Source organism: Paracoccidioides brasiliensis, assembly GCF_000150735.1.
Source record: "Paracoccidioides brasiliensis Pb18 unplaced genomic scaffold supercont2.3, whole genome shotgun sequence".
NCBI lineage: Eukaryota > Fungi > Ascomycota > Eurotiomycetes > Onygenales > Ajellomycetaceae > Paracoccidioides > Paracoccidioides brasiliensis.
In genome coordinates this window covers 3,510,793-3,537,027 of record NW_011371360.1, presented here as the reverse complement: position 1 = coordinate 3,537,027, position 26,235 = coordinate 3,510,793, and the positions used below count along the sequence as shown (strand labels likewise).

The window sequence follows — 26,235 nt, the reverse complement described above, 5'->3', positions numbered from 1 at the left end:
TTGCTCTTGATAAAGAGGTTCTTTTAATAGAGAATCGGCAGCTTCAAAAAGCTCTTAATCAAGAGAGGAGACATTGCAAGTGTGGCAGGGCAATGGGGTTGCTAGATCCCTTGAATCCATCATTGGCGCAGTTCTTCTCGCCGGCAAAGATGCAGAGCATCCGCGAGAATTTGGCGGCCTCAGAGGTTGCCAAAAAGGATGAGCAAGCTCGTAAGGAGGATGCAAAGCTGCAACGCACTATTCTTAAGGAACAGAAGGAGGCAGATATCATCCAGCAGAGGATGGAGCGGGAGGCAGCTCGCCAGGCCACAAAACAGCAAAAGGAAATGGATAAGGCCGCAAGAGCTGCTCAACGGCAGATTGACAAGGAGCTTAGAGATGAGAAAAAGGCTCAGGAGCAAAAAGAAAAGGAAGAACGAGCTGCTGTACGGCTACAATCACAATTGAATAAGAAGATGATTGAAGAATTCAAAAATCACCTTACTAATCGGGAAAGTAGACCCTTGATTTCGCAAAGAGTGGCTAAATCGCGTTTTCAGAGCCCTGCCAGGGTGCCCACAGATCCACTGCCAGAGGGATATGACGATATTGCAATCTCTACTGGTTTAATGACTGCTTGCTCGCTGAATCTGCCTCCACCCAAGATTTCATGTTTTTATATGTAATTTTCTATATATATTTTCATCCTATAATATATCATCTTAAAATCTAATTGCGTTGTTGAAATAACGTTGAAAATATTTCATCATAGTGATGGCGAAATGGCGGGCGTTGGGTGTAAACGGGCGTTGGGTGGTGGATTACGTTAACGATTGAAATATCTATCCAAGGGATTAGAAAATTTCCCAAGACTTAACACAAACAACACCAATCCGGCAAGGTTTCCTTTCTATCTCTCACACTCCTAAATAATGGAATACCTCAAAATGATAAATGGCGCTTTCTCCGGCGCAATAATATATAATTTTCACAAGTTCATTTTATTGCTCAAATACATTCGTTAAACTTAAAAATAAACATAAGATTTAAATAAAATATTAATTCCAATTCTGAAATTAAAAATTAAAAATTAAAATTGTATATATATATTTCACATAATTTATTCATTTGCATAACCGGCAAAAACTACACTCTTTTCGGTGGAGTGCGTAACTAAGGGCTGGGGATCTTCCTATGAAAAAGGAGCATTTCTGCTCGGTATGGATGCAGCCTGGGGGGGGGAGGGGCTTGTGGTCACTCCTGTCTACTGCTCTGCCATTGCCCCTCTTCCAATGAGCTTTTGGGTTCTTAACGAAAATATATACGGGTGAAACACAGTAGAGGAGGGAGGAAGGAAGGAAAAGGAAGTGAAGAAGTCACTGTCTAAGTGTACTTGGGAGTCTTTTTTGGCCGGCATTTTCCACCGACACGCTCTGCTGATACCAATATTAAATTGGACGGAACTATTGACAGTGAATAGTAAGAATTGTGGTGTCGTAAGTAATATATAATGGTTGGTATATGGTTGTCATTGATAAAACTCTATAGGATGTATTTATGCTATGGGTGAAAGATAAAATATTGCATGTTGAAGAGGAATCTATGTGTTTTGTTTTATCCAATGAGGGTATATATATATTTAGACGTGGGTAGTAGGGAGTTCATGCAAATCTGGGTGTGTACGGGGATGTCGCGTAAGTTGTCTATCAGCAACGAAGGTTGAAATTTGGGTAGGATAGCCTGGACTGCTCGCGAAGCGTTTCTCTAGGGCTAGTTATTTTCACGAAGAGATAAAGAATGGTATATATCCTCAAGCCTAGTCCCGTCCCAGCCGCTCTTCCTCATCATCCATAAGTTCATAAGCCGGTCTATATCTAGCCTTTCTATGTTGATCATCATCTGAATCCTGATCCCTGATCTGCAACTTCGGGTTCGGATGCGTATCATTCATCCCACCTAGGCTGGTATATCCCTCGTCGTACAGAGGACAATACTCAATTCCCAGATGTCGAATAAACGCCCATATCTCCGCATAATGCCAGTCGATCACGGGATGTATTCGCATAAAGTCCGGCCAGCCGTGATCTGTGCGGTCAAAATGTGTTAATTTCTCGCCGTGAGGATCTGTGCGGCGGGTACCAACAAATATAGCCCGGATTTGGGGGTGGAGGGATAGGTAGGAGGTAAATGCGCTGCGGATTGTGGCGTGCGGGGGGTTTGTGGTATAGCAGACTAAGGAGAGGTGGTAGGCGTGAGAGGAGGACGCGACGAAGTCCTCGACTGATCGGAAGGGGTGGTGTGGCTGCGCATAGATGGCTGGGATTGTGGATGGAGGGCTGGAAGTGGAGGATTTTTTTCTATTGTCACCGGTTGCTGTTTTGGTGGCCGCGGGGAAAGGGTGGAGGCTGGCCAGGAAAAGAATGAGCATCACTAGGCAATCCTTCCCGCCATTGTAGGAGAGGGAAAGATCTTGGAGGGAAAAGCGATGGAGGGCTTCTTGTATGACACGGAGGGAGGTGCAGGTTCTGTTCTGGACTCTATGGAGGATGCTTGTTGGGTCGTGGGATTCGGAGAGGAATGAGGATACTTGTTCATGGAGGCGGGCGACCACTGTGGAAAGGGGTGGGTGGGAGTGCTCTTCGTGGAGCTCTTTAAAGGCATGCATAGCCGGCTGCTCTGCCTGCGTAGATAGGGACTGGGATTTTGCAGTGATGGTGTTGGTAGTTGACGGGCGTCGTGGGTCGGTGGAGATTACAGATATCGATACATTTTGTTGTGATATACAGCTTTCCTTGGCGGATTCAACACTGTTTGGAAGTCGTCTGTCTCCGGCCGCTATGGAGGACAGAGAATTGGTCATGGCAGTGAGCTGGGTTCCGCAGGCCGGGTTAATGGAAATATATATATTGAATGCTGGAAAGGTATCAATTAAAGCGTTTTACGGAACGAGGAGAGAATGTGCCGTGATGACTGCGCTCAGAGTGCAGTGGACAAGGAGAGGGTAATATGGTGATTGGGGGATCTGGGAACAAGATCCGTGGACGAGGTTTGGGGTCCTATTCTCCTAACTCGGCCCGGTCCAATCTTTTTGCCGTTTCCGTTTCCTTTCTCTTTTTTTAATTTTTTTATTTATTTATTATTATTATTATTATTATTATTTTGACTTCAAATGTCAGAAGAAAGTTGGTTAACTAGTTATCGGCCTATGGGGTTTACCGGCTTAGTCACCCCACATTTCAGCCGAGGTGCAGGCGGGAAGAGCTAATTCATTCTAGAAATGGTATAATTACTCCGTAGTTATGCGGATTATTAAAGTAACTGGAATGTATTGGTGGTGGCATTATGCTTATCGCTATTGTCGAAGGGTATCGAAGGATGTTGGATTCATTTAATATAGGTAATAGGTAACCTAGGACCCGAAGGGGTCCGAAGGGGAAGATAGGAGTTATTGTTTGCAAGGCACCCGTCACAATGCCCAATACTTGACCAAGCAGATAAGTTTGTGAAGAGACCAGACATAGAAACAGGGGGTAAGGATACCAGGTTTAAACACCTGCCATGTCATTCAAGATCAATACTCTAGAATTGCCCAGGTGTTGTCATCTACAGTCGGGAATATCAATCCGTTGCTCAAAAGCTCTTCACCTCCCTTAAACACTTCCCCAGCAGATAACCCCATTAGCGCCGCCAGATTTTGTACATGGAGGCCCTCATTGCTCTGTGGAGTGTCACTCAAAGTCTCGTACACCTTCCGCGCCAATGGTGACAGTGGAGGCAATACCCTTCCGGCGAAAGTTGAACCCCCGCCTCCACCAACAGCAGGCGCTGTTCCAGCCACTGGTTTGTCCCCTTGCTGTCCTCCCGGTGGACCCCGCGTATAATAAAGATGTATAGCTGTAGATTCGAGGAAATGACAATGATATTCATTCATATTCGTTATGGGCCGGATAACATGTGCGACGAAATTGCGCCGATTGTTGAAATTGTTAAGCTTGCCCCAAACTTTGGCATATCCATTGACCTGAATTTCCGATTCCGATGGGTGTGCAGCATCTCTCGTTTCCATATCATCTCCCGTGGGATTCACAGCGTTCTTTTCGAGCCATAATTTAACTTCGGTTTCTCCGGTGCCGTCGTCTAATTTGTATGTGACAAATGTTGTGAGGTGGCTGATGGCGCGGACCTGGCCAACGAAGACAATCTGAGACACATCTGTGCCAGATATTTTGAAATCTGCGTCTCCGTGTGCTTGACTGGCATCCTGGGTCTGCTTTATTGTCACCGGCCGGAGTGAAGTTTTACCATAGGCTCCTCCCTATGAATGAGCCAAGGCACATGTCAGACATATATCTCAAAATTCAACTGCACAATGAAGGCTAGATTTGTAATATAAGGCCTATTTCATACTTTGGTGTCTGATTGACTGCCTCCTTCACCTCCCGTGAAACCCCCTCCGCCCATCCCACCTTGGGCGCCATACGAGGTGGTAGATGTGTACTGGTTGCCGTAATCGAAGTCTGCGCCGGGAGCATTAGCATAAGGTAAAAGGACACAAACAACTGACACGAGCCTACCAACCCATGGTTACTACATAAGATATTCAGGGAAAGATGTGGGATATATATCAGAATTGTGTTTGTTGTATGGTTGCTGCTTTTATCTTCTTCTCATATCACAGTCTAATTAAAAGTCCCGTGAAGTCGTGTCAGGCGACGCGTTTTTTGGCGTCTGGAAATGGCACGGGCCAGCCCGGAGACCGGGAGAACCTTGTTCCATTCACCGCCTTTCCCATTTGGTTTCTCCCCAAGAATTGCACCTCCAAAAAATGAAAATGAAGATGAAACGAAATTATTTGACGAAATCGACAGCGATGACAATTTGATCCAGGAGATAGGAACAGCAGCAAAAAGGTAACTTCAATTATTGTTTAAAATTGACGGTATGTATATTGTTGATCTAGACCAATTTCAAGCGATACAGAGAGAAAACTAACCTTGCCCGCTTGAATGTTAGGGATATCTCCTCATTCTCAGCGTCCCGAAACGAGTTTGGCATGGTCTACCTAGGCCAGAGGCTTGGGTTCACTATCCCAACACGCTGAAATACTGAGATAGCGTGTTCATTAGGTGGTTCGAATTTGGACTGGCCCGGTAAATCGCCATGTCCCATCGGGATGTCTCTCCAGCAGCTTCCGAGAATGAGGTCGACATCTCAAATTTGCTTTTTAAAGGGGACGAGGACGCCTCCGACTTGGAAACGCCCCCCAAAATGTCAAAGCCGCAGCAAAACTTGGATCTTGATATGATGGGCGACACTGATGGTGACGCAGCTTTTATCGCGGCCCGACAAGCAGCGGCAAATCGAAAGGCGGCAAATCTGATAGGCCGAACTGTGAAAAAGGGTGGAGGTTTCCAGTCCATGGGGCTCAATGCGACTCTTCTCAAAGCCATCGCACGGAAAGGCTTCTCTGTTCCGACCCCCATTCAACGCAAAACTATTCCACTTCTCTTAGATGACCAGGATGTTGTGGGAATGGCGAGGACTGGATCAGGCAAAACTGCAGCATTTGTGATTCCCATGATTGAGAAGCTAAAATCCCACAGTGCAAAATTTGGGGCTAGGGCGTTGATTATGTCACCCTCTAGAGAATTGGCACTGCAGACACTCAAGGTCGTGAAGGAATTGGGTCGTGGAACGGACTTGAAGTGCGTTCTCTTGGTTGGAGGTGATAGCCTCGAAGAGCAGTTTGAATATATGTCAGGGAACCCTGATATAATAATTGCCACCCCTGGACGATTTCTTCATTTGAAAGTAGAAATGTCGCTGGACTTGTCTAGTATTCGCTATGTCGTTTTCGATGAAGCGGACAGGCTTTTTGAGATGGGCTTTTCAGCGCAGTTAACAGAGATTCTTCACGTCCTACCTTCTTCACGGCAAACCCTACTCTTTTCTGCAACCCTGCCGAAATCTTTGGTGGAATTTGCTCGAGCAGGTCTCCAAGAGCCAACCCTGATCCGCCTGGATGCAGAGAGCAAAATTTCCCCGGACCTTCAAAATGGATTCTTTTCAATAAAGTCGTCTGAGAAGGAGGGCGCTCTATTACATCTTCTTCACGATATTATCAAAATTCCTACGGGGGAAACTGAAGCTGGTAAAAGGACAAAAGAAGAGTTACATAACCCGAAGAAACGAAAACGATCCGATACCGTGCTAAAGTCGCATAAAGAATCGCCCACTGAACATTCTACAATTATATTCACAGCCACAAAACATCACGTGGATTATCTAACGTCAGTACTTCGCCAGTCTGGCTTTGCAGTTTCATATGCATATGGCTCATTAGACCAAACAGCTCGCAAAATCGAGGTCCAAAATTTCCGTTGCGGAATTACCCATATCCTTGTTGTGACTGATGTTGCAGCCCGCGGTATTGATATCCCTATTCTTTCTAATGTAATTAACTACGATTTCCCTTCACAATCTAAAATCTTTGTCCACCGTGTGGGACGGACCGCCCGAGCGGGCAGGACTGGTTGGAGTTACAGTCTTATCCGAGAGTCCGATGCTCCGTATTTACTCGACCTCCAACTCTTCCTTGGTCGACCACTCATTCTAGGAAGAGCCTCGAGCCAACCAGTCAACTATGCCGAGGATGTTGTTGTTGGTAGTTTACAGGGAGATCAGGTTTCCCGCTATTGTGAATGGGTGTCCAAACTTCTAGATGAGGACGTTGATGTTGCATTACAGCGCGAAGTCGCCATGAAGGGTGAGAAGTTATACATGAGAACACGAAATTCAGCCTCCAGCGAAAGCGCTAAGCGGGCAAAGGAGCTGGTTGGCTCGGACGAGTGGATGATGGTGCATCCCTTGTTCAATGACGAATCTAGCCGGATAGAAGAGGAAAGGGAGAAGATGCTTGCTCGACTGGGAGGTTATAAACCGCAAGAAACAATATTTGAAATTGGTGGCAGGCGAGGCGGTAAAAAGGGAAACGACGAGGCAATTGAGATGATGAGGAAGATGAGGTTAACATTCGAATCTAAGAGGGCACGAAAGGAGACCGGACAAAAACTTTCAAATTTAACCGATGAATCAGGGGTAGTCGATTGTCAACAAAATGATGATAATGAGGGAGATGAGTTGGCTGATTTTGATGGCGATGATGATAACGTGGGTAATGCCGACATGTCGCTGGCATCTGATTCAGAACTGGAAGTCACCTTCTCCTATCCCCAGTCTAGCAAATCGAAGTCAAAAAAGGCCGCCAATAATCCAACGCTTGGAGACTCCTTTCAGAACCCAGAGTACTTCATGTCATACACTCCTGCATCCAACTCTCTGGTTGAGGATCGTGCATACGGCGTCCATTCCGGCTCGAACACCAATTTCGTTGAAGCCTCACGCAGCGCTACCATGGATCTTGCGGGCGATGAAAGTGCCTCACGCGGTTTTGGAGAACCGCGATCAATCATGCGCTGGGATAAGCGCCAAAAAAAATATGTATCTCGCCGGAACGACGAGGATGGATCCAAAGGAGGTAAAAGAGACCTCCTTGTCCGTGGTGAGAGTGGAACCAAAATTGCCGCAAGTTTCCGTAGTGGAAGATTTGATGCGTGGAAGAAAGGGAAACGGATTGGTCACATGCCAAGGGTCGGGGAGGCAGAAGCCCCTGGTTTTGGTTCTGGAGCACCTGGAGAGAAAAAATATAGACACCGCAAGGATCAGGCTCCCAAGGCTCCCGACAAGTTTAGGGATGATTACGAAAAGAAAAAGAAGAAGGTTAAGGCCGCTAAACAGCGTGAGATGGAGAAGGCTTTTGATCCTTCGTCTAACGCTAAAGGGAGTGGTAAAGTTCACGGCAAGAGTGAGCTTAAGAATGTCGAAGATGTGAGGAAAGCGAGAAAATTGAAGGAAAAGAGAAGGGAGAAGAATGCCCGACCCACAAAGAAGGGTAAGGGGAGGTAGGTTGTTGAGAAGATCTTAGCTTTGGAGATACCATAATCATGATTTTACCATTTCAACCCGAGGCGCAATCAACAAATATACATAAAAAGCTTTTAGTTCTTGATTGATTGATCTATCTCTTTTCCTTCTGGTCATCTCCAGTGCGGTATTTACTCCTGAACCTTATCATTTGCTTCTTTAGAGGACCTTGCAAAAGCAATATAGGCTGCCTGACACCCGCGTATGCATTGCGACCAGTACATATGGCATATTCATCGGGTTTATCTTCCAGCGCTCCTGGGGATTAAGTTGGATGGTCTAGTTAGATACCTCACCGACAGCTTCCAGTATACTTGGTTCCTTGTGTATCTAAACTCTTTCGATGTGTTGTGCTACGTTCAACGTCCCCAAGTTTATTCTCCTGCCGTCTATGGCACGGTTGTGAGTTCACATTTAAGCAGACAGAGCACGAATGACAGACTCTCACCGTATGTCCATGCTGGCATGTTGCTCGCCATCATGATGCGGGTTGACAGTGGGATTTTAAACATGAGACTCTCAGCCTAGTGTTGCGTTTCAACCGGCAGACTCCTTGCCTATCTGTGTTAGAAAGATGATGATGATGATGATGATGATGATGATGATGTCGATCCTTCATATACTCTCTTGGAAGAATACAATAGAGCAACAAGATATTTCTGTGAATGTTCCCTTGGATTTCACCTTCTTGACACCACGCACTTACTTATCTACAATACATGGCTCACCATATCGAAAGCCCTGGTTAAAAACCTCCCTGTCCTCTCGTTCTCGATAAGGCGGGCCTGAGAAAAGAATTCATCATGTAACCATGTTGCGGATGCGGTGTTCCGATCTTAATTATTCTCCGCGCACACCGAGTAGGGAGTCGCCTGTTGAGTGACTCTTTTCTCTCTTTTCCCTCAATTTACCCTGCATAGATCTTCATCTGTTCTGTGGTACGGTTCGTCGATTTATATTTCTGCATGCATTCATTGCTTATTTGACACCCTCATCCATCGTCGTCTGTGCCTTTTTGCACGTGGTGTTACTACATGTACAACCTTGTGATCCTCAGGAAACCTAGCAACGGATGTATATGAGAGTTTGGATTTAATTCGGTTGTTCGGAAATACTTGTGTGATGTTTCCCCACCATGAACTTGTGGCAAATCTTGGGCTGAGTTGCAGCAATACAAGTTTTGACCAGGACTGCAGGATGATCATCAGTTCTCCTCTGCCCGCATATAATGGGCGATTAGAGCGATGACAGATATGCACAACGATACTAAGAAAGACCCAATGTTCAGGTCACACTTAGTATTTTGCTCTGTCCGATCCCTGAAACATCTTGAGAACACGAATTTTTCTAGACGTGTGAAAACAGTCCAGATGTGGATCCACATTTCTTATTGACTGCCACTTCAAGCAGCAATAGCAATCACTTCCTGTTGCCACGGTCAGTAGGCGAAACCCAGCCAGAAACCAAATATTTCAATATATCACCCGGTTATCCGTCCTCATCCGACGCACATACGGCCAGGCGTCTATTGCACTGCGCCACGTGAGTTTGGAATAGCACCTAAAATGATTCCAGCTCTTCGATATGTACTATCATACAATGTGTTACCCAGCAGTGACATAAAAGAGTTACTCAACCTGCGTGGATGGCAGCCTTGTCAGGATATTCGATTGCAAGGGAACCTCAAAAAGAAAATTAGGGGGCGGAGATGCGAGTACGAAGCGCCAGAGGCGAACAACCCTGCAGCAAACTGACGATGTATCCTTGGTTTGGAGCAATCGTCTTCTATGGAACCGACCATGGCTCCAGTCGTTTCCATTCGTTAAGGTAATTGCGTATGCATATTGGAATTTTGGTACGTGTGCGGGCACTTTTATGTTCGCTCTCCAAGCCTTTGACTGTTGGAAAGTCTATGCATCCATTCCTTCATCTATATATACATATCTCCATGTACTATTCAGAAGAGTAATAAATTACACAGGGGAGCAGGTCGCTTCTTTCTCTACCTCAACCTCCACAAACTGCATGTCATCTGCATTGATGTGCATGTTTCTCCGCATGACGATGTGTATGGGAAAAATAGGCCTGACCATCTAAGGGGAGAGACATGGAATCGTCCCGCCCCACCGGAATCACGTTTCCTCGTGATTGAAGAGGACAATGGGACGCACAGAGAAACAGTGAGTATGGAAATAGATATGTTCCTCTCAAACAAAATAACTTAGCCGCTGGCGTGTCCGGTTCGAGGGTGATCGGTAATGCAACGCATGGGTAATAACTATAGCCATCATTCGTTATTTAATGGCTGGTTCCCGGCTCTATGAGCTCCGTATCTTATACCCTTGTGTTTATACTATTTATGTTGTGATTTCCTTCCATCTTCATCATCATCCATCCATATCCATACATTCGAGGACCTCTCCCATAGCAGGGTAGAAGGAATAAATGATTTGAGCAGTAGTCCGGTCCTTGCGGAGGGGAAATGCGACGCAGGGGGCTGCTGAATGCATGTAGCCGTTGCACGTACTTAATAATGTCAACACGGTGACGGAGAAGTAAGCGGCCGGATATTTCTTCGCTTTTTCCTTTATGCAGGGAAATGATGCAGAGAGTTACAGCATTGGTAATGTATGAAATAGGGTTGAGGAAGGTAATCAGGCGGTTATCCGACAGATAAATTCATCCGTAGATGCTAACCACACCATTCCAATATGGGTATATGAGCCTATGTCTTCTCTGGGATTGATGGAGCCTTCTATCAATCCTGCGAAGGGCAGATTCAAATTTTTGAGACTACATCGCTGCTTGATGTATATCCCTCATATAAGGGGCTGTGATACTCTTATATGACATATAAAGAAGAAGAAGAAGAAGAAGAAGAAGAAGAAAAAATCACCCTCTCCTCACTTCAGATAAGAGCAATCACTCTTCCCTCCGAGTATAAATGGGCCAAGGAAAGCAAATCAGAAGTCACATTAGCAATTTCATGGTAACTTTGGCGAGTCTGGTATACGGAGAGGAACTAGAGGAATACATACCTTTAATCCATGCATAAAACACTGTACATATACACTACTCAGTCTATAAAGAAACATTTAATAAGTATCAGCGCAAAAATCGCGCAAGATATAGTTAAAAAAATTAGAAAAACGTCGTAAAGTGGTGTTGAGTTACCAAATACCATATAAAATTGTTCATAGCTGTAAACGCAAAGGGTATCATCGAGGAACGGCGGCAGGATAGACAGAATAAGTTGAACAAAAGGAAAGAAGAAACGCATTTTGAAATACAGCAAAATCAACACATGGGCGCCACCAGGTATCATATAAGAATTCAAAAATTAAAAATGGACAAGGGAAACGCCACTACTATCAACAACACTAATCCCTTTCCCCATGCGTACACGAATATATATAGCCACGTAAACAAGTGATAAAACCCAACGAGAAGATGGAGCCACCAAACAGCTCTGATATCAGAGCAGCATCCCTGCCCGGATGGAAAATACAAAAGGAAGGCAAAAGACAACACAAAGTGGAAAATAGAATGAAATAATCGCACACGACAAAAGTGGTCTGAGGTAATAGTATATGGGTATGTGTTCTGTCGGATATGTGATGTAGGACCAAGAAGAAGCACGGGGTCTGAATAGACACCCAATCTACAGAGTCCCTGATCTTTCCATCCACAAGTTTAGCACATAATGCGCTCCCTTGTAGCATTATTGAATTAATCTTCCCCCCCCCTCCCCCCCCTTAACAACACAAACAAATCGGACAAAAGAGAAATAATCAAGGAAATTTTGCGTATTTTGACCGATCCCATAAACTCTTGAATTCATATTCTGCTCCTCCAGGATGAATTCGTTGCTTTATCTCATCCATTCATATTATTATATTCAGTTTCTCAGTTGAAACGAACATCCATGGATCTCATCTGTCAGTCAAATCAAGGAATCTCAGCTAGTCGTTGACCATGTCCCCTAGAGCCATCTTCTGTCGTTTGGCAGGCCGAGATTCAGATTCTCCTTCTATCTCCTTTGTTGTAAAGCTTTTCTCAAGTTGAGCGAGAGGAAGAATATTGGAAATTGAAACTGAAGTTGAAAACCTGGATTGTCGTTGTGACAGAGTTTGCTGTGGCGGAGGCTGCGGTGGTAGGGGCATAGGACGATATGAATCGAATAACCTGCGTCCAGCAGATCCGGTGGAAAAATATGCAGGTTGAAAGGGGGGCTGCGTCGGGTGAGGGCGGGAGTCCTCCAACTCTTGGATGCGATCAACGCGGTTAGGAGGCTCCCGGCCCGATTGGAATGACGGCAGGGATGGAGGGAGTGGTGTTGGCGCCGCCGCGCTGGGGGGGTGTTGGATGTTTTGGGAAAACTCCAATTCAGGGCTTGTGTTTGAAGGTTTAAGAGGTGGTAATGTGATTTGAGGCTGGCTCGGACCAGAAAACGGGTAGTTACGCACCGCACCAGAAAACGATAAGGGCGGACTCGATAGCGGCCCATGTGGAGAACCTGGTCTTGCGAAATATGAAGATCGAGGGGGAGGTGCCTGGTGTTGTTGGTACTGGCTAGGAGATTGATTTGTTGGCAGTCTCTTACCATAAAAAGGATGCACAGATGTAGGCGTATCGCGATATTCAGGGGCAAATACAGATGGCGGTCTTGCTCCAGGAGAAAATAAGGGGGAGCTATGGGGTGGTGCTGGCTGAGAAGAACCACCGGAAAGCGCAGGTTGCCTTGGAAAGTGGCCCTGAAGGGGGGGAGACAGCGTCACAGCCTGTGATCGTGATGGAGAAGTCCACATGTGAGTGTTTCCTATGGCGGGACTAAGCCTTGGTCTTCCATATTCCCCACCAATCTCGCTAGATGACGTTGATTGTTGTAATTCTGTACTAGGTCGAATTTCCCTTGAAGAGGAAGCCCGTCGATGGCTATAAATTTGGGATATAGGAGAGGAACCCTGAGGTCGAGGGCGAGATGTTCCCGGATGATTGAAGCTTGGCTCGTATGGTCGTAGAGGCCCTTCTTCGGCCTTCAATGGTGGTCGACCTCTTCTTTTATGTCTCACATCTACACAAGATTCCTATTTTAACGTAGTTAGTACGGGACATTGCTGTATACCCGACACCAAAGATTATGTAATAGCAGTCCGAGCTTCTAATTATACAGAAGCATGCATGGTTAAGTTTTTTGCTAGCAAGAGATTACCACGTAACTCACCTCTTTACCAGCTGAAATACATCTTCGGCATGGGCGCGCCGACTCACAGCCAAGATGCTTTTTCTTACAATTCACACATGCTGATGCAACGTGAGCTTTTGCTCTGCGCGTGGATCTCGGGGGAAGTGGGGTGGCTCTTGGAGGTAGAAACGCCCCAGCCGGGAGAGTAGGTCGGATTTGGGAGTCATCAATCGAGGGCAGTCCTAAGATGGATATCCCTGGTTGCCCAGTAGAAAATCGTCGCGAATCTGGTTGGAGAACATCAGGTCCTTGGGCTTCGGCCGGGGGTTCTGCGAAAGATAAAAGCGGCTGTAGAGCTCCACGCGAGGTTGTTGGAATCGGAGAAATAGAGCGTTTTCGGCGTCTGTCTCCGCAAAGTGGATCGAAACGATTCTCTGGCGACGGAGAACCGGACATAGGGGGAGAAAGGTAGGGAGCCCGAAGGTGGAGAGCACAGGAATTGTCTGGAAGGTTCAAAATTAAAGAGAACCTCAGAGGATCGGAGCTTAGCCCGTGGGCTCGTCCGAATGGCGTGAAAGGGAGGGGGCGCCCGGCAGATCGTATGGAGTGCATGAGGTTCGATTTTCCCAAACCAACGTCTGGAACTGTAAGAGATGGAGCGAAGCATTAAAACGACTGACAAAGAAGCCTGTATTATGGCATAAGAGGCCAAGCTGATAACGGGCTCAGATCCGGACTGTCGCAAAAAGGGCGGAACCAGACGAGATCTAACCGCGCCGATCATAAATTGATTTGAGCCAACGGCATGGAATCTTCCGCTGATGGGAATCCCACCTCCACCTGCCTAGAGTTCACCAGCTCCGGTCTAAATTCCCTAGGTCTGTCACATATGGCACCCGAAGGTAGATAGCGCTCACAATCCAGCCTGAGGCGCTCAATAAAAGATGATAGCCAAAACTACTTGGAAGACTTTCACAACCACCTCTAGACGTAACGTCCCTGCTGAGGGAGAAAGAAAGCGTCCACGAGATCGTACGACAAGATCCAAATAAAACAAAATGAAAGGGGAACATACAAAACTAGTGGGGACGGGCACTACGGTGTGTACCTCTTTACGCGATTTGTAAAGTTGCCACTGAGAGAAACCAAATCTGGAGACACTTTTCTGGGGCTAAAGTTCAATGATTGACGGATCGAAAGTTACCATCGAAAGAGGCGCAAACAGGTGTGATGAGATGCGGCGACTAGAACAGAAAAGGAAAAGAAAACGTGAAAAAAGAGTGGTGGGAAGTTAAATGAAGTGCAAAAAAAATAAAAAGAAAAAAGAAAGAAAAACAGAACGAGAGACGCATAGGAACAAGGAAAAAGAAACGCGAAAGGATTGGGACAAAAGGAAATACGGGTGGAAAATGTCAGCAGTGGTTGGATGTCGTAGTTACCCGTGGACGGAGGAGTCTCTATCAACCAGAAAGATGATTTGAAGATATAATGTTGACTGCCGCTATTGTTGAATCAATCAAGGCTTAGGGATCAACTCTGGATGATATATGATTAAATTCCATCATGCAGGTCATAACAGGGCTGGCACAGGGTCCGGGAGTAAAACCTGAACATGAGGACCAAAGGCGCTCGGGGTCGTCGCGTTGGAAACACCCTCCGACTCGTGTTGGGGTTGGGTTTGGAGTCCATGGTTGCTAAGCTCGGGAAATGGAAGGGCGGGCCTCTTTTAGTGAACCTATTTTTTTATATATATAATTTATTTAGAAATTATGAGTGGCCCTGAGAAGAAAGGGAAGACTCGGGTACTGGGTGATTCCATGGACTGTGGATATTGTGAGAGTGGATAATATCCGCCCCTCGCCTCTCCCCCCCGTTCCCTCAACAGGAAAAATGGCAGGGAATGGCAAACTCTCCAGGGAGCGTGATTTGCGGCGATGAGCTCTAGTTCTGCCAGCGCTTCCAATATGCTCCGCAGGAGGTAGTATCCGTAGTGGAGAGCGTAGTCAGTACTCATTGCTCATAGGACTCCATAGTCCAAGGGGAAAATGCTCAGGCTAGTTTTGAAGCTGGAAACAGTAATAATAATAGTAGGAAATGGACAGCAGATTGACGCTACAGGGTAATGGCTCGGCACTAGTGGGCACTCATGGGATGGATGGTCCACTAAACATCAGCAGAAATTCTCCTCCATGCCAAATACAGGGCTCGGCTAGGTGACAAAGGCTGAACTGGAGAACCGGAGGCTTCTGCTTGCTGCTTCAGCTTGGCTCTCCTGATCTGCTGTGAGGTCGATCATCTTTGCCTAGCATTGGCGGACAATTAACCCATGAAAATAGCCCAATCACAATACGGGTCACCGGTGTCCCGAGCTTCCACTATTTGCTTCGTTATCGAATGGGGAGTCAGGAAAGACGACTAGTCAATCGGATATCTTTCACTATGGCTGGCTGACCCCGATCAAGACCGGTTCTCGGATTCCGGTCCTTTGACGGCGAACAGTGAACAGTGCACCATAATGCAAATGCCACCACCACTCCAAGCAGGGAATCAAGGTCAGCCTGGTGGCTTGCATGGGTCCACGATTTGGGTGAGGTTGCAGATGTCAGTATTAGTGACACCCAACCTAAACAGGGAAGATGGAACCCAATCAAGATAGGAAGCTAAGGTAATACAATCGAGAAAAGAAGAATTATGGTTCCTGAACAGTAGAATGGGCTCTAAATATATTGCGGTGATGTGTGGCCCCTGTACGGAGCAGCTGAAACTTCAATCGTCGAAGAGCGTGTGAGGAAGAAGAAGAAGAAGAAGAAGAAGAAGATTCTTGAACGGGAGTGAAAACTCCAGTCGCGGAGGGCTTCGGGTTCCGAGAGCGGAAGTGAGTTAGTTCCATGGTAACTGGTTAGTGACCTAGCACCCGCAGGTAAACAACGCGAATCTTGAGGTACCACCTGTGATACTACTCCCGGGTTGGCACGCGGGAAGAAGAAGACAGGACATCGTATATTTTGTATTTCTTTCGTTTTGCTTGAGCAGGTAGTTAGTTATGGTGTATAATGGTGGCTGTGACAATTAATGTTCTTATATTCTACCTACCACCGGGGGCATCATAAATAAATTCCATAATAGCAGCACATTTCACCTGTCGCGATGGAAGAACGATGGTACCGTGGCCGTGGCCGTGGCCGTGGGATCGTTCAACCATGCAAGATATAACTGCGCTTTCAGTTCATCACTAACGCGATATCATGTAGTTACTCCGTACATACATGCAACTACATGATCAGCACAGCCAAAAAGGTTACACTCCCCGTCTTACAACCCGGGTTCAAGTCTTTGATCCCTTTCCGGCCACCCAGTCCTGTTTCCATCGCAGCACAGCCCTAGATCAAGCCTCGATGATAATCAATGGTGCAAACATTTCTTTGAGAGATTGCTGTGTATTGTGTGACTTGCTGTTCGTCTGCAACAGGCGGGACCTAGTTTTCGGGGCTAGGCTTTAGAAAAGCTTCTTTGAGCTTTGTGGTAACGAAGTGCGGACTGTTAGCCGCCCGGGATGCATTGGTCTTGACATTAACCCGTTTCCAAAACTCGCTGTGACTTGCCATTTGAATCTCCCCATCATCGTCATCGCCATCGACAATCACTGACAATGGGATGCGCTTGACGGTAGAACCGTGGATGAATGAATGAATGTATAGGGACCATGTGTGCCCTTCACACTGTTAGAGGAAGGACACTGTCAGAAGAAGGCGAGAAAGTGGGTTCAATCAATGTCCCCCCACACGAAATACCGGACGGCTAAGAATCCTACATCCGAATAGTGAAGTCAAACTTGAACTCCCAGACGGCGGTCTCTCCATGTTGTCCAATTGGTGCGAGTCAGTCCATATATAGGTCGTAGAGATAAGGACAACTGACCGGAAAATGACCTAAGATAGGAGTGGGGGAATTGCGTCCATCAAAGCACAGAACCTTGGGTCAAACCGGAGCGAAATTCAATGCCTCTAGCTATCCAGTTGTGTCCAATGGCGCGTGGACAGGGAACGCAGGAAAAGACGGATCGACAAGAAGATATCCGTTTGCCTCAAGCCACCGTCTTGAGAGAAAGGCATCCCTAATAATGGTCAAAGCACCCACGGCACGATACCGCCGAATAAATGGATTCAATGCGTCACCATTATGATGGCATGCCAGTATTTCAGCAACATTAGCGGCAATAGAGTTTGGAATAGGTAGTTAACTGTGCTTCTCCAGAATATTCCGACTTTACGCCTCTCGTCTCAGTGGCTGAGGCGGGATTACTTGGTTGCCCACATTTCCACCTAGAGGTGTCAGGTATGTATGTTCGGAAACTGGTGTGTGTGCATACTCTACCACACAGACGAATTTATTAGAGTGCGTGCAGAGCAGGTCAAGGCGGCTACCTGATTTGTTTGTGCTGTGCCTATTGCACACAGGAAAACACAGCGAATACAATACATGCAGCCCATCCCTTTTCAAGCTATCAAATCGTTGATCCAGGAACTTTCCCAAGAAATGCCAATGGACCAAGACGTGGAGGAACAAAGGGTATCCGGTACCACCACATTATCGGATGCATTTTATTGTCGATGTGTTTGTTTATGGGCCCTTCCCCGCCCCGGCTGTTGTCCTCCTGCATGATTGATCGTCGGCAACGCCATGGGTCTGTCGTGACTCGTTGCAGCATTTTGATACTATTTTCAGTGGTCGTTGACTTGGGGAAATAAGACCCTGAACAGCTTCAGCTGATAGGATGAGTATTCGCGGAAAAGAAAAGAGCGTGGTTATTATACTAAGTTGTAACTGCTCAACCAGTCAAATGATTGTTCACTCCTGGTTTTGGGAAACGTGCAATGACGATCAGTCGGTGCCATGGAATGCACTGTCAATCCTCCAGAGTCTCAATCATGATCCAGTGTTCACACCATAAGGGGATGTCCCGTGCCTAGACTCCATGTTCCCAGTCAATACCCGTCTGATCCTAGCCTTCGTTATTTATCCAAGAGGCTTGCAAATATGCACCATACATGCATATGGCGTACGCTAACAAATGATCATGCGCCGCTCCGATATCCCTGAGTTTATACAAAGAGACTTGATCTTCAGAGACACTCACTTCGAGCCGGGAGCATTTCGCAACCCTGAACTCATACTGAATGGATAGTACTGAGCCAAGGCGTAGGGAACAGTGAGCGAGGTGCTGTACCAACGTCAAAAACCATATCTTCTCAAAAGATGTTAACTGAGTACGGAAAGGGTACGGAACACATTCACCTTCAAAATTGGGATGAACATTCTCCTCTGGGGCTCAGCGTCAATAACTAGAAACCTAAGGGAAACCAAAGTTTTGCAGCGTCTCCAAGCTCCCTCAAGTATCCTTCAGGTTTATGTTGGGGCTCCTGTGAATTCAGAAGCCAATCCGCTGCCCAATAATCTCTGTCTGCTATCTGGAGGAGGGAATGCCAGAATTCCACCTACCCTCGACCCAAATGCTGGAAGCCAAAAGCTAAAACCACAGCCGGCACAGTTGCTTCAAGCCCATTCTCTCAAATCATCGCATGCTATGGATGTGATCCATTATACATACAGCGATGTGGAAAATATTTTTGGCGATGTGGTTGCTGCAAAAGAGTTGAAGCTTGGTCGTCCGAGTTTATAACGACCTCGATGGTTGCTTTCCTTCCCACCCGTCTCGGTTCCAGTCTGAAGTTGAAGGCCTGGTTCATGTGCTGTAATCCCATTCAGATCTTTATATTAGCTCTTGGCCAATACCTAATGGTAGCGGCCGCTGGTGGAAATGTTGACACCTTCGGCGTCATGAGGAGATCGCCATGGTCATCATCCTCTATGTTTCGGCACTGTTCCCTCAAAAGAAGGATGAACTTCATAATCCCTGAGACAGTACTCCCTACGTCCCGAGCTGTGTTTGTAACCAAAGACGAGCGAGCACCTGTTAATGCCACCTAAATTCGTTCAGCTATTGCTTTTCTTTTCTTTTCCTTTCTTTTGCTCGATGGTCTGCAACTAGTTATCCGATTGGCTGCTACTGGTCACGCTAACTGCGCATTCATACCCAGGTAGTTTTACTCCCCCTGTAAAGAGTATATGTCAAAAAAAAAAAAGGAAAAGAAAAGAAAAGAAAACAAAGAAAGAAAGAAAGAAAGAAAGAAAGAAAGAAAGAAAGAATGAATGTCAGTCAACAGGACGTACTGCGAATGATGATTTCAGAGAAAAAATGCGTATTCCGGGGTAGCCAAAGGTTAATTATTGGTCACGGTGGAATATGTCCCCGTTGGCTGCAGAAGATATATATTTATCCTTGGCTCATACTTAAAAAACTCCAGTGACAGCTGTCCTATCAAACTAGTTAACCAAGGATCGTTTCAATCTTGTTTCTTCAAAAGGCTTCCTTTCCCCTTCAGGCTTCCGCCGATCGATGACCTTGACATCAGAGTTGTCATCATGACAAATCGGACATTTGTTCTGGTTCTTCCCCAGTGTCCCCCTGTCTCACTCTGATTCCTTCATGTCGGGGGTTTGTTTTATTTGGTGCGGCTCGCCCCAGTTTACTTTTTTCTCCTCATTATCAATTAGACTTTCGGGATATCGAGAGCCCCACACCCCCATAGGCTCAGCGCCCCCATATTCCGCTAGGAGCTTTTTCTGGGGTTTTAGTTATATTAATAGAGAGTTACAAGAGGCGTCCTGTCCCGAGCAATATCCGAATGTCCTCAAAATAACCTGCACAACAAAGGGCATGAGACTATCAGGACAGCAGAAGCAGAAGTTTTACGGAGTAGAGTGAGGCAAAACAAAATACTTGGACCCTGGAAAAACACTACCTAACTAGTTATTTTTGAGAGCTCTTCCACAACTAAGCACATATAGGGTTTCTCCAGAGTTACGGAGATCTGATTTTGATAATCGTCATCGCATTCTCCAGATTTAGACATACGAATCATTGGGTTGTAAATAAGGAAAAGTTACTTTCTACCACAATCCCTTACTCAAAAATAGATGCAACTTAAGTGAGAAGTGAGAATGCAACATTATAAAAGGAATATTTGTCAACGATTTCACCGGAGTAAGCCTTCGGGAAATTTTAGCTCCTGTATTTGACGGGATATTTTTGGTGGCCAAGGGATTTTTCAGGTATCCAAACTATATCTAGAACGGAGGAGTATCATGGCGATATTCTGTCATTTATGCTTGGAAGACGTGTGAGAAGCAGGAATATGAAGCTTGTTTCAATGCCGGCTTCGACCCCTGTGAGTGACGACTTAATCCCACATTTTGAGAGACCAAGGACTTTCAAAAGGGAAGACTTGCCTCTAGTTCTCAGGTCAACGGAAATCCTCGATAAACAAGACTAAGGATTTTGATTTCGCTCTAAAAGGGAACAAACCTACGTGTGCATGTATGTACTTTTCAGCCAGCCCTCCTTGAAACCAACCATGGACTTGAATATAAGTTCAATTCCGAGTGCTATTTTGTCTGCGGGTTAGTTCAACCTTGCTTTGTTTGTTGTTTTGGTAGGTGGTGGCGAATTTTGAAATCTCCAACCAGTAAGCTCCACAGCGAAAAAAATAGATTTCTCTGGGGATTTTACTTTATTGGACCTATCAAAATGCACGAAATGCGCTGGATCAAAAAAAAAAAAAAAAAGAAAAGAAAAGAAAAGAAAACTCTGCCAATAATGGCTTGACAATTCTAGATTGCCTGCAAGATGGCAGCAAAGTCTTCCATAAACAAACTAACAACACTCTGGAAATGGGGGTTCACATCCCCAACCAAACCTTCACCTTTGGCAGCTGACAGGTTTTTTGCCTCACACGTCTTGGATGTCTCCATCTGCTCTCTCTCTCTTTCGGAGATCCCCCGGAGACTCATATGTCAATCGTCTCCTAACTTGTCGTAAGAGAGAGAGAGAGAGAGAGAGAGAGAGAGAGATAGAGCGATTTCAGGAATGGGAATTTCTCACCCCCAAGGCAGATCCAATGAACCGTGAGGCTTTGTTGGGTTATTGTTATTTTCTGCATGGCGCAGCGTTCCCAGATAAACTGATACAAGCTTTTGGCCATCTCTCTCTCAAAGATTTGCTCTGGAAGAAAGTTGATGACCTTGAGATGATTCAAACCGATGACTTTGGCCCCCGTGAACTACTGAAGTTCGTCAATCCCGCTGTAGGAGCTTTGTGCCTTCGTCGCACTGCGAACCCCATACCATGGGTCTCGTTGTCAGTATGTGGAGCATGGAGCAAGGTGTCAATTAGATTGTCACAACATGAAATAAGCCCTTCGCTACTCTCTACCTGCTATCTATCTATCTTCTTATATTTAATATACTTAATTGCCCTGTTCTTCCTTTACACTTCCCTATATCTGCTAGAGGATATATCACCCCCAATTTTCCACTGAGAATTTCAGAACGGCAGAGAATCCACAAACCAATAATCAACAATGTTATATTCTATTCTATTCATGAGGATAGATAGATAGCATTTGGCAGCAGTTCAATACGTACATTCTCCCCAGTAGAGAAAACCGGACATTGCCCTCTTTGGTTTGGCTAGATCGCGCCCCCGCATTCTCCATTCCGGGAATACAAAAAGTTACCCAGTCTCCACTGCGGGGTTCATTGTCTCCCGTCAGTAGTTTCAGTTGCTAAACATATACACTGGTGTCAATCCGCGTGTTTCCACTGCCTGGAAGGAAGCCACTTAAAAATTGAGATTGAGGGATAATATGGCAGACAGAAGCGTATCCGATGACGTTGTGTGTTCTCATGATTTTTCTTCAGAATGTTAACCAGCCCTTTGTCATTTAAAGTTCGCTTGCTGGGATCAAGTGGTTTTTAACTTCGGCATTCCCTGTTTTTCTACCGGCCGTTCCAGGCAACGGACGGAGAATGTCTATGGAGCTTTTAGAAATTTTCTAGAATCCAAAGCAATTGTCCTGGTTCTTGATTGATAAGAGATGAGTCGGTAATGGAGATCAGACTTCCAACTACATACCCATCCGGCTTTCCTGTCAAACCATCCATTGCATCTGCCGGTTGGACCCCGGAAATCTTCATCCCCTCGTCATCTAAACCGAGAAACAGGTAACAAGTGCGTAATAGAGAATTATCGGAGAAGAATTACCACTGATTCAAATGCCGACCATGCCATCCAACTAAACTACCAAAGAGGTCAGATGACGTTGGAATTCCGGGCCGTTCTTAAGACCTCGTTCCCATCGGAATCCATGTTGAGCGGAACGGAGGGGAAATTTCTGGTTTATAAAGCATTGTTTTGTGGAAAATGATTTGGTATGTTCCGTAAGTAAAAAGAGAAAAAAGAAGAGCAATTTCAGCAATTGATATTCGTATGGGGATTGTTTGAAACTTGATCTTCAAAAGTGACCAGTAAAAGATCCTACGTTCCACCAAGCCTGATTAAATATGGTCAAAACCACAGCCACCATCCGAAATGGCAGACCTTTGAAGACATCTGCAGTGGATGTCGTTTTAGTGAACCCTTTCCACCTGACATAACGTCATTGTATTTTGTATGTTTCAGTCTAGACAATTAATACCTTCTCCTGTCACTAGTTAAAGGGGTGGAGTGAGGAGCTTGCAGTTTCTTTCAGATCAGGTGTCTCTTCAACTCTCAAGATATGTGAACGCTGTTCTGAGTCCAGAGTTGGGGGCGGAGCAGATGTAAGGAGTTTCCACGGCTCAATTTTGTTGTTTTTATTTATATGTTTTAGTTTGTAAATCCTGAGTGGCGTCCCAAAGTCTTCCAACAAGCACGTTTGACCGGGGATACTGTTAAAAAGACGTGACGGACATAGGTTGGGATACTAGAGAGACAGTGCTGTTTCGAATTGTCTCAAAATGTTTCTCCGTTTCTCCCAGATATAAATAGCTATCAGTCAACGCCTTTCTTGGGTTAGCAGTGGCTGCGCACAGGAGATAAAATAGATGAAAACCTACTACACTCTCTGTGTCCCATACATATCCACATTCCGAAGGAAAATATCTTCTAGAAAATTGTCGGATTCAAAATAGGTTCAGCACGACGTAAGTGACAAGGTCGATATTTTTTCTTTTCCATTACCATGGAACACCTGTACACTGCGGATGAACGAGGATGAGAGTTGATTGCCTGAAGGGATTTGGCCTGCTGGCAGTAACGCGCAATGTAGCAGGTGAAGGGCTTGGGGTGTCAAAATCGATCCATATGGGTCGAACAAGCGAGCGAGGAACATAGTGTGCAGCACAGGAGGAGCATTTGTAAGCGTAAAATATAGAAAGACGATGCAATCAATTGTATTTTAACGACAATAGCAACTAAATAGATGATGTGCTTCAAAAGAAAAACCACGTTCCAATCCGTTTGGCTTTCTCTTGCAGGGTAAGCTCTTTAAAAGGCTTCTTCGCCCGTAGCTCCGCTGCCACAGTCCCTTCGGCGCCGCCATCGTACCGGTCAGTGACTAAGTCCACCTCCTCCAGGCTCACAAACTTCGTCCGCTTCACCAGTTTCCAAGTGACGAACATTACGATCATAACTGGTAATTGAATGTAAAAGCTAATAAAATCGACTCCGTTGAATCTAGGGCGGAAAGAACTCCAGCCCTGGACAAGGATAATTAGGCCGTTAAGGAATATGGAGGCAATCGGGCCATAGGGGTAAGCCCAGTTTTTGAATGGGAGGAGATGCTCCAGGTTTTGACGCCTGATGGCGCCGCGGAATCGTAGCGAGGCAATACCAATCGCCATCCAAGATATTTGATTGGAAACTCCGACGATGCTGTGGCGGGAGCATTAGAAAATGTTTTGACATTGTGAAAACGTATGTTTCTCCTTTTGGGGGGCTCTTATATCGCTGATGACTCTGCGATTCTTGCTCTATGGAGAAACGGAGGGGGGGGGGGGGGGAGGTAAGTAAAACTTGTTCATCTTACTTTTGTAGCCAAATCCACAGCTGCCCAGCGCCGATATAACTAGCTCCAAAACACAGTGCGCTGAAAGAGGAGGTCACAAGCACCGCAACCCATGGAACCCGATTTCGATTTAACTTCCCCAAAATCGCCGGGGCATGGCGATCCACAGCTAATGCATACATAAGTCGAGACCCAGCAAACAGAGCATGGTTGCCGGCGGATATGACGGACGTCATGATCACTGCATTGATGAAACTTCCAGCCACCCTGCTCCCAGCCTTCTGGAAAACAATGGTGAAGGGGCTAGTGTTGGCGTTCCTATTTGAAAGGCCAGGAAAGGTATGCGGGACGTCCAGGCCGATAATCAGCACGCCAATGACATAGAATATTAATATACGCCAAAAGACATTGCGAATCACTCTCGGGAGAGTTACAGCTGGATCTTTGGTCTCTCCTGCAGTGACTGCGATAGATTCAGTTCCACCACTGTAGGGAAAAGAGTGTCAGTTCGCTTTGCTGCCACCACCTTGGTCGTTATCGACACATTACTCACTAGGCAAATGCAGCAGTGACAAAAACGGATGCAAATCCGCCAGCACCACCTACAAAGGGGGCGTCTCCGATGGTCCAATTCTTCCCTCCGATGTATTTTCTGTCTACGTTGCCGCCCAAGTTGACCGCAATTCCAAGGATAATAAAAATCTAGAGATAGATTGTTAGGATATGAAATAAGTGATATCTCTCGGTTATCTGACTTACCACAATAGTGCTCACTTTCAGAAGACTGAGCCAGTATTCCATCTATTCGGGAGTTTGTCCTATTAGCAAATGTTTTCAGAATATCCTCAGAAACGCGATACCCTTACCTCGCCGTACGCTCGTACTGTGACAATATTAAGCCCAATCAAAATGAAAAGAAAAATCAAACTTAGAGCCCATCCTGGAAAGTTATCCGTCCAATACTTCAATAAAAGCTGCAGTGCGACAAGATCCGCCGCCGTAGCCACGGCGTCATTAAACCAGTAGTTCCACGTCAGAGCAAATCCAAAAGCATCATCGACGAAGCGGCTGGAGTTTGACCCCGTCAGCATCTCGTTCATCAGTTTAACGTGCAAAGAGAGGCAGCACTTACCCTGAATATGTGCAAAACGATCCAGCAATAGGGATGAAGGCCGTCATTTCGCCAAGCGACAGCAGGGTTAAGAATACGATGCCCCCCACAATGGAATACGCGATCAACATCGATGCAGGTCCACCAGTTGCCAATGATTTTCCCGTTCCCAAAAATAAACCCGTGCCAATGGTTCCTGCGATGGCTATCATTTGGACCTGACGAGCAGATAGCTTCCGCGAAAGCTTGTCCGCCACCACCACCGGGGCCGGTGGGTTCTCCAAGGCCAACACCTTTTCAACATCATGGTTGCGATCGGATGTCGGAGGGACGAATTCCATGGCGTATAAATCCGCCGGTTGGAACGGCGCGCGGGTAACAGACGAACTGGCGCGTGGGAGAGAAACTATGGGCGTTTGTGGTGTTTTCTTTCTTTCTTTCTCTCACTTTTTTTTGCCCCAGCTTCAACTAAGCCACGGCGGATAACAGAAGAATTGGTGCGCGGGAGAGAAACTCCAGGTATTTGTGGTGTTTTCTTTCTTTGTTTCTCTCTCTCTCTCTCTCTCTCTCCTTTTTTTCTTCTCTCAGCCACGGCGGGTAACAGACGAACTGTTGCGCGGGAGGGAACCTCCGGGCGATTGTAGTGGTTTTTTATCTATATATATTTATTTATCTTCGATTTTCGATTTTTAGATTTTCAATCAGCTTTGCGAAGCTATGGCGGATTGTGCAGTTTTAAATAGACAATATATGATGAGCAGAAGCAAACTTGACATTGAACGGTGAGTAACTTAATTCGAATGAGCGCGCTCTAAGTATAGTTCTTAGGCTGCAGCCGAGGGTTAAATAAACTTTTTGAGGTTGAGCTTAAATGTATGAGAATTCTGTCATAACCAAGGAACGTGCAAAGCCTAAGTGGAGCCGCTCAAATCAGAATGCGAACGTTTTAGGTTCAATTGCGTGATCACTAAAGAGATCGCAACATGAACCCTGCCTCGCACGAAAGAAGAGTCGGGGCAAAACGCCTCCGG

The 26,235-nt window shown here is 45.9% G+C and overlaps 7 protein-coding genes across 7 annotated transcripts; 2 read left to right on the top strand and 5 right to left on the bottom strand.

The window, feature by feature from the left end:
- Positions 1-1,795: 1,795 nt before the first annotated feature.
- Positions 1,796-2,839, bottom strand: PADG_03460 (FMN adenylyltransferase; the record flags this gene model as incomplete). Its single annotated transcript, XM_010760574.1, has 1 exon — positions 1,796-2,839. One exon carries the CDS (start codon positions 2,837-2,839, stop codon positions 1,796-1,798), a length of 1,044 nt encoding a protein of 347 aa, XP_010758876.1.
- A 711-nt stretch (positions 2,840-3,550) lies between these two features.
- Positions 3,551-5,034, bottom strand: PADG_03459 (uncharacterized protein; the record flags this gene model as incomplete). Its single annotated transcript, XM_010760110.1, has 3 exons — positions 3,551-4,294; positions 4,387-4,549; positions 4,973-5,034. The coding sequence occupies 3 exons, from the start codon at positions 5,032-5,034 to the stop codon at positions 3,551-3,553; spliced, it is 969 nt and encodes a 322-aa protein (XP_010758412.1).
- Positions 5,035-5,139: 105 nt separating this feature from the next.
- Positions 5,140-7,944, top strand: PADG_03458 (ATP-dependent RNA helicase DBP10; the record flags this gene model as incomplete). The annotated part of the gene is made up of 1 exon (XM_010760109.1): positions 5,140-7,944. One exon carries the CDS (start codon positions 5,140-5,142, stop codon positions 7,942-7,944), a length of 2,805 nt encoding a protein of 934 aa, XP_010758411.1.
- Positions 7,945-11,924: 3,980 nt separating this feature from the next.
- On the bottom strand, positions 11,925-13,603 carry PADG_03457 (uncharacterized protein; the record flags this gene model as incomplete). The annotated part of the gene is made up of 2 exons (XM_010760573.1): positions 11,925-13,049; positions 13,187-13,603. The coding sequence occupies 2 exons, from the start codon at positions 13,601-13,603 to the stop codon at positions 11,925-11,927; spliced, it is 1,542 nt and encodes a 513-aa protein (XP_010758875.1).
- A 3,020-nt stretch (positions 13,604-16,623) lies between these two features.
- Positions 16,624-17,007, bottom strand: PADG_03456 (uncharacterized protein; the record flags this gene model as incomplete). Its single annotated transcript, XM_010760108.1, has 2 exons — positions 16,624-16,866; positions 16,939-17,007. 2 exons carry the CDS (start codon positions 17,005-17,007, stop codon positions 16,624-16,626), a joined length of 312 nt encoding a protein of 103 aa, XP_010758410.1.
- A 1,448-nt stretch (positions 17,008-18,455) lies between these two features.
- On the top strand, positions 18,456-19,135 carry PADG_03455 (uncharacterized protein; the record flags this gene model as incomplete). Its single annotated transcript, XM_010760107.1, has 2 exons — positions 18,456-18,813; positions 18,951-19,135. 2 exons carry the CDS (start codon positions 18,456-18,458, stop codon positions 19,133-19,135), a joined length of 543 nt encoding a protein of 180 aa, XP_010758409.1.
- Positions 19,136-23,518: 4,383 nt separating this feature from the next.
- PADG_03454 (uncharacterized protein) lies at positions 23,519-25,545 on the bottom strand (the record flags this gene model as incomplete). The annotated part of the gene is made up of 6 exons (XM_010760572.1): positions 23,519-23,960; positions 24,115-24,579; positions 24,647-24,795; positions 24,853-24,894; positions 24,960-25,161; positions 25,226-25,545. 6 exons carry the CDS (start codon positions 25,543-25,545, stop codon positions 23,519-23,521), a joined length of 1,620 nt encoding a protein of 539 aa, XP_010758874.1.
- Positions 25,546-26,235: the final 690 nt, after the last annotated feature.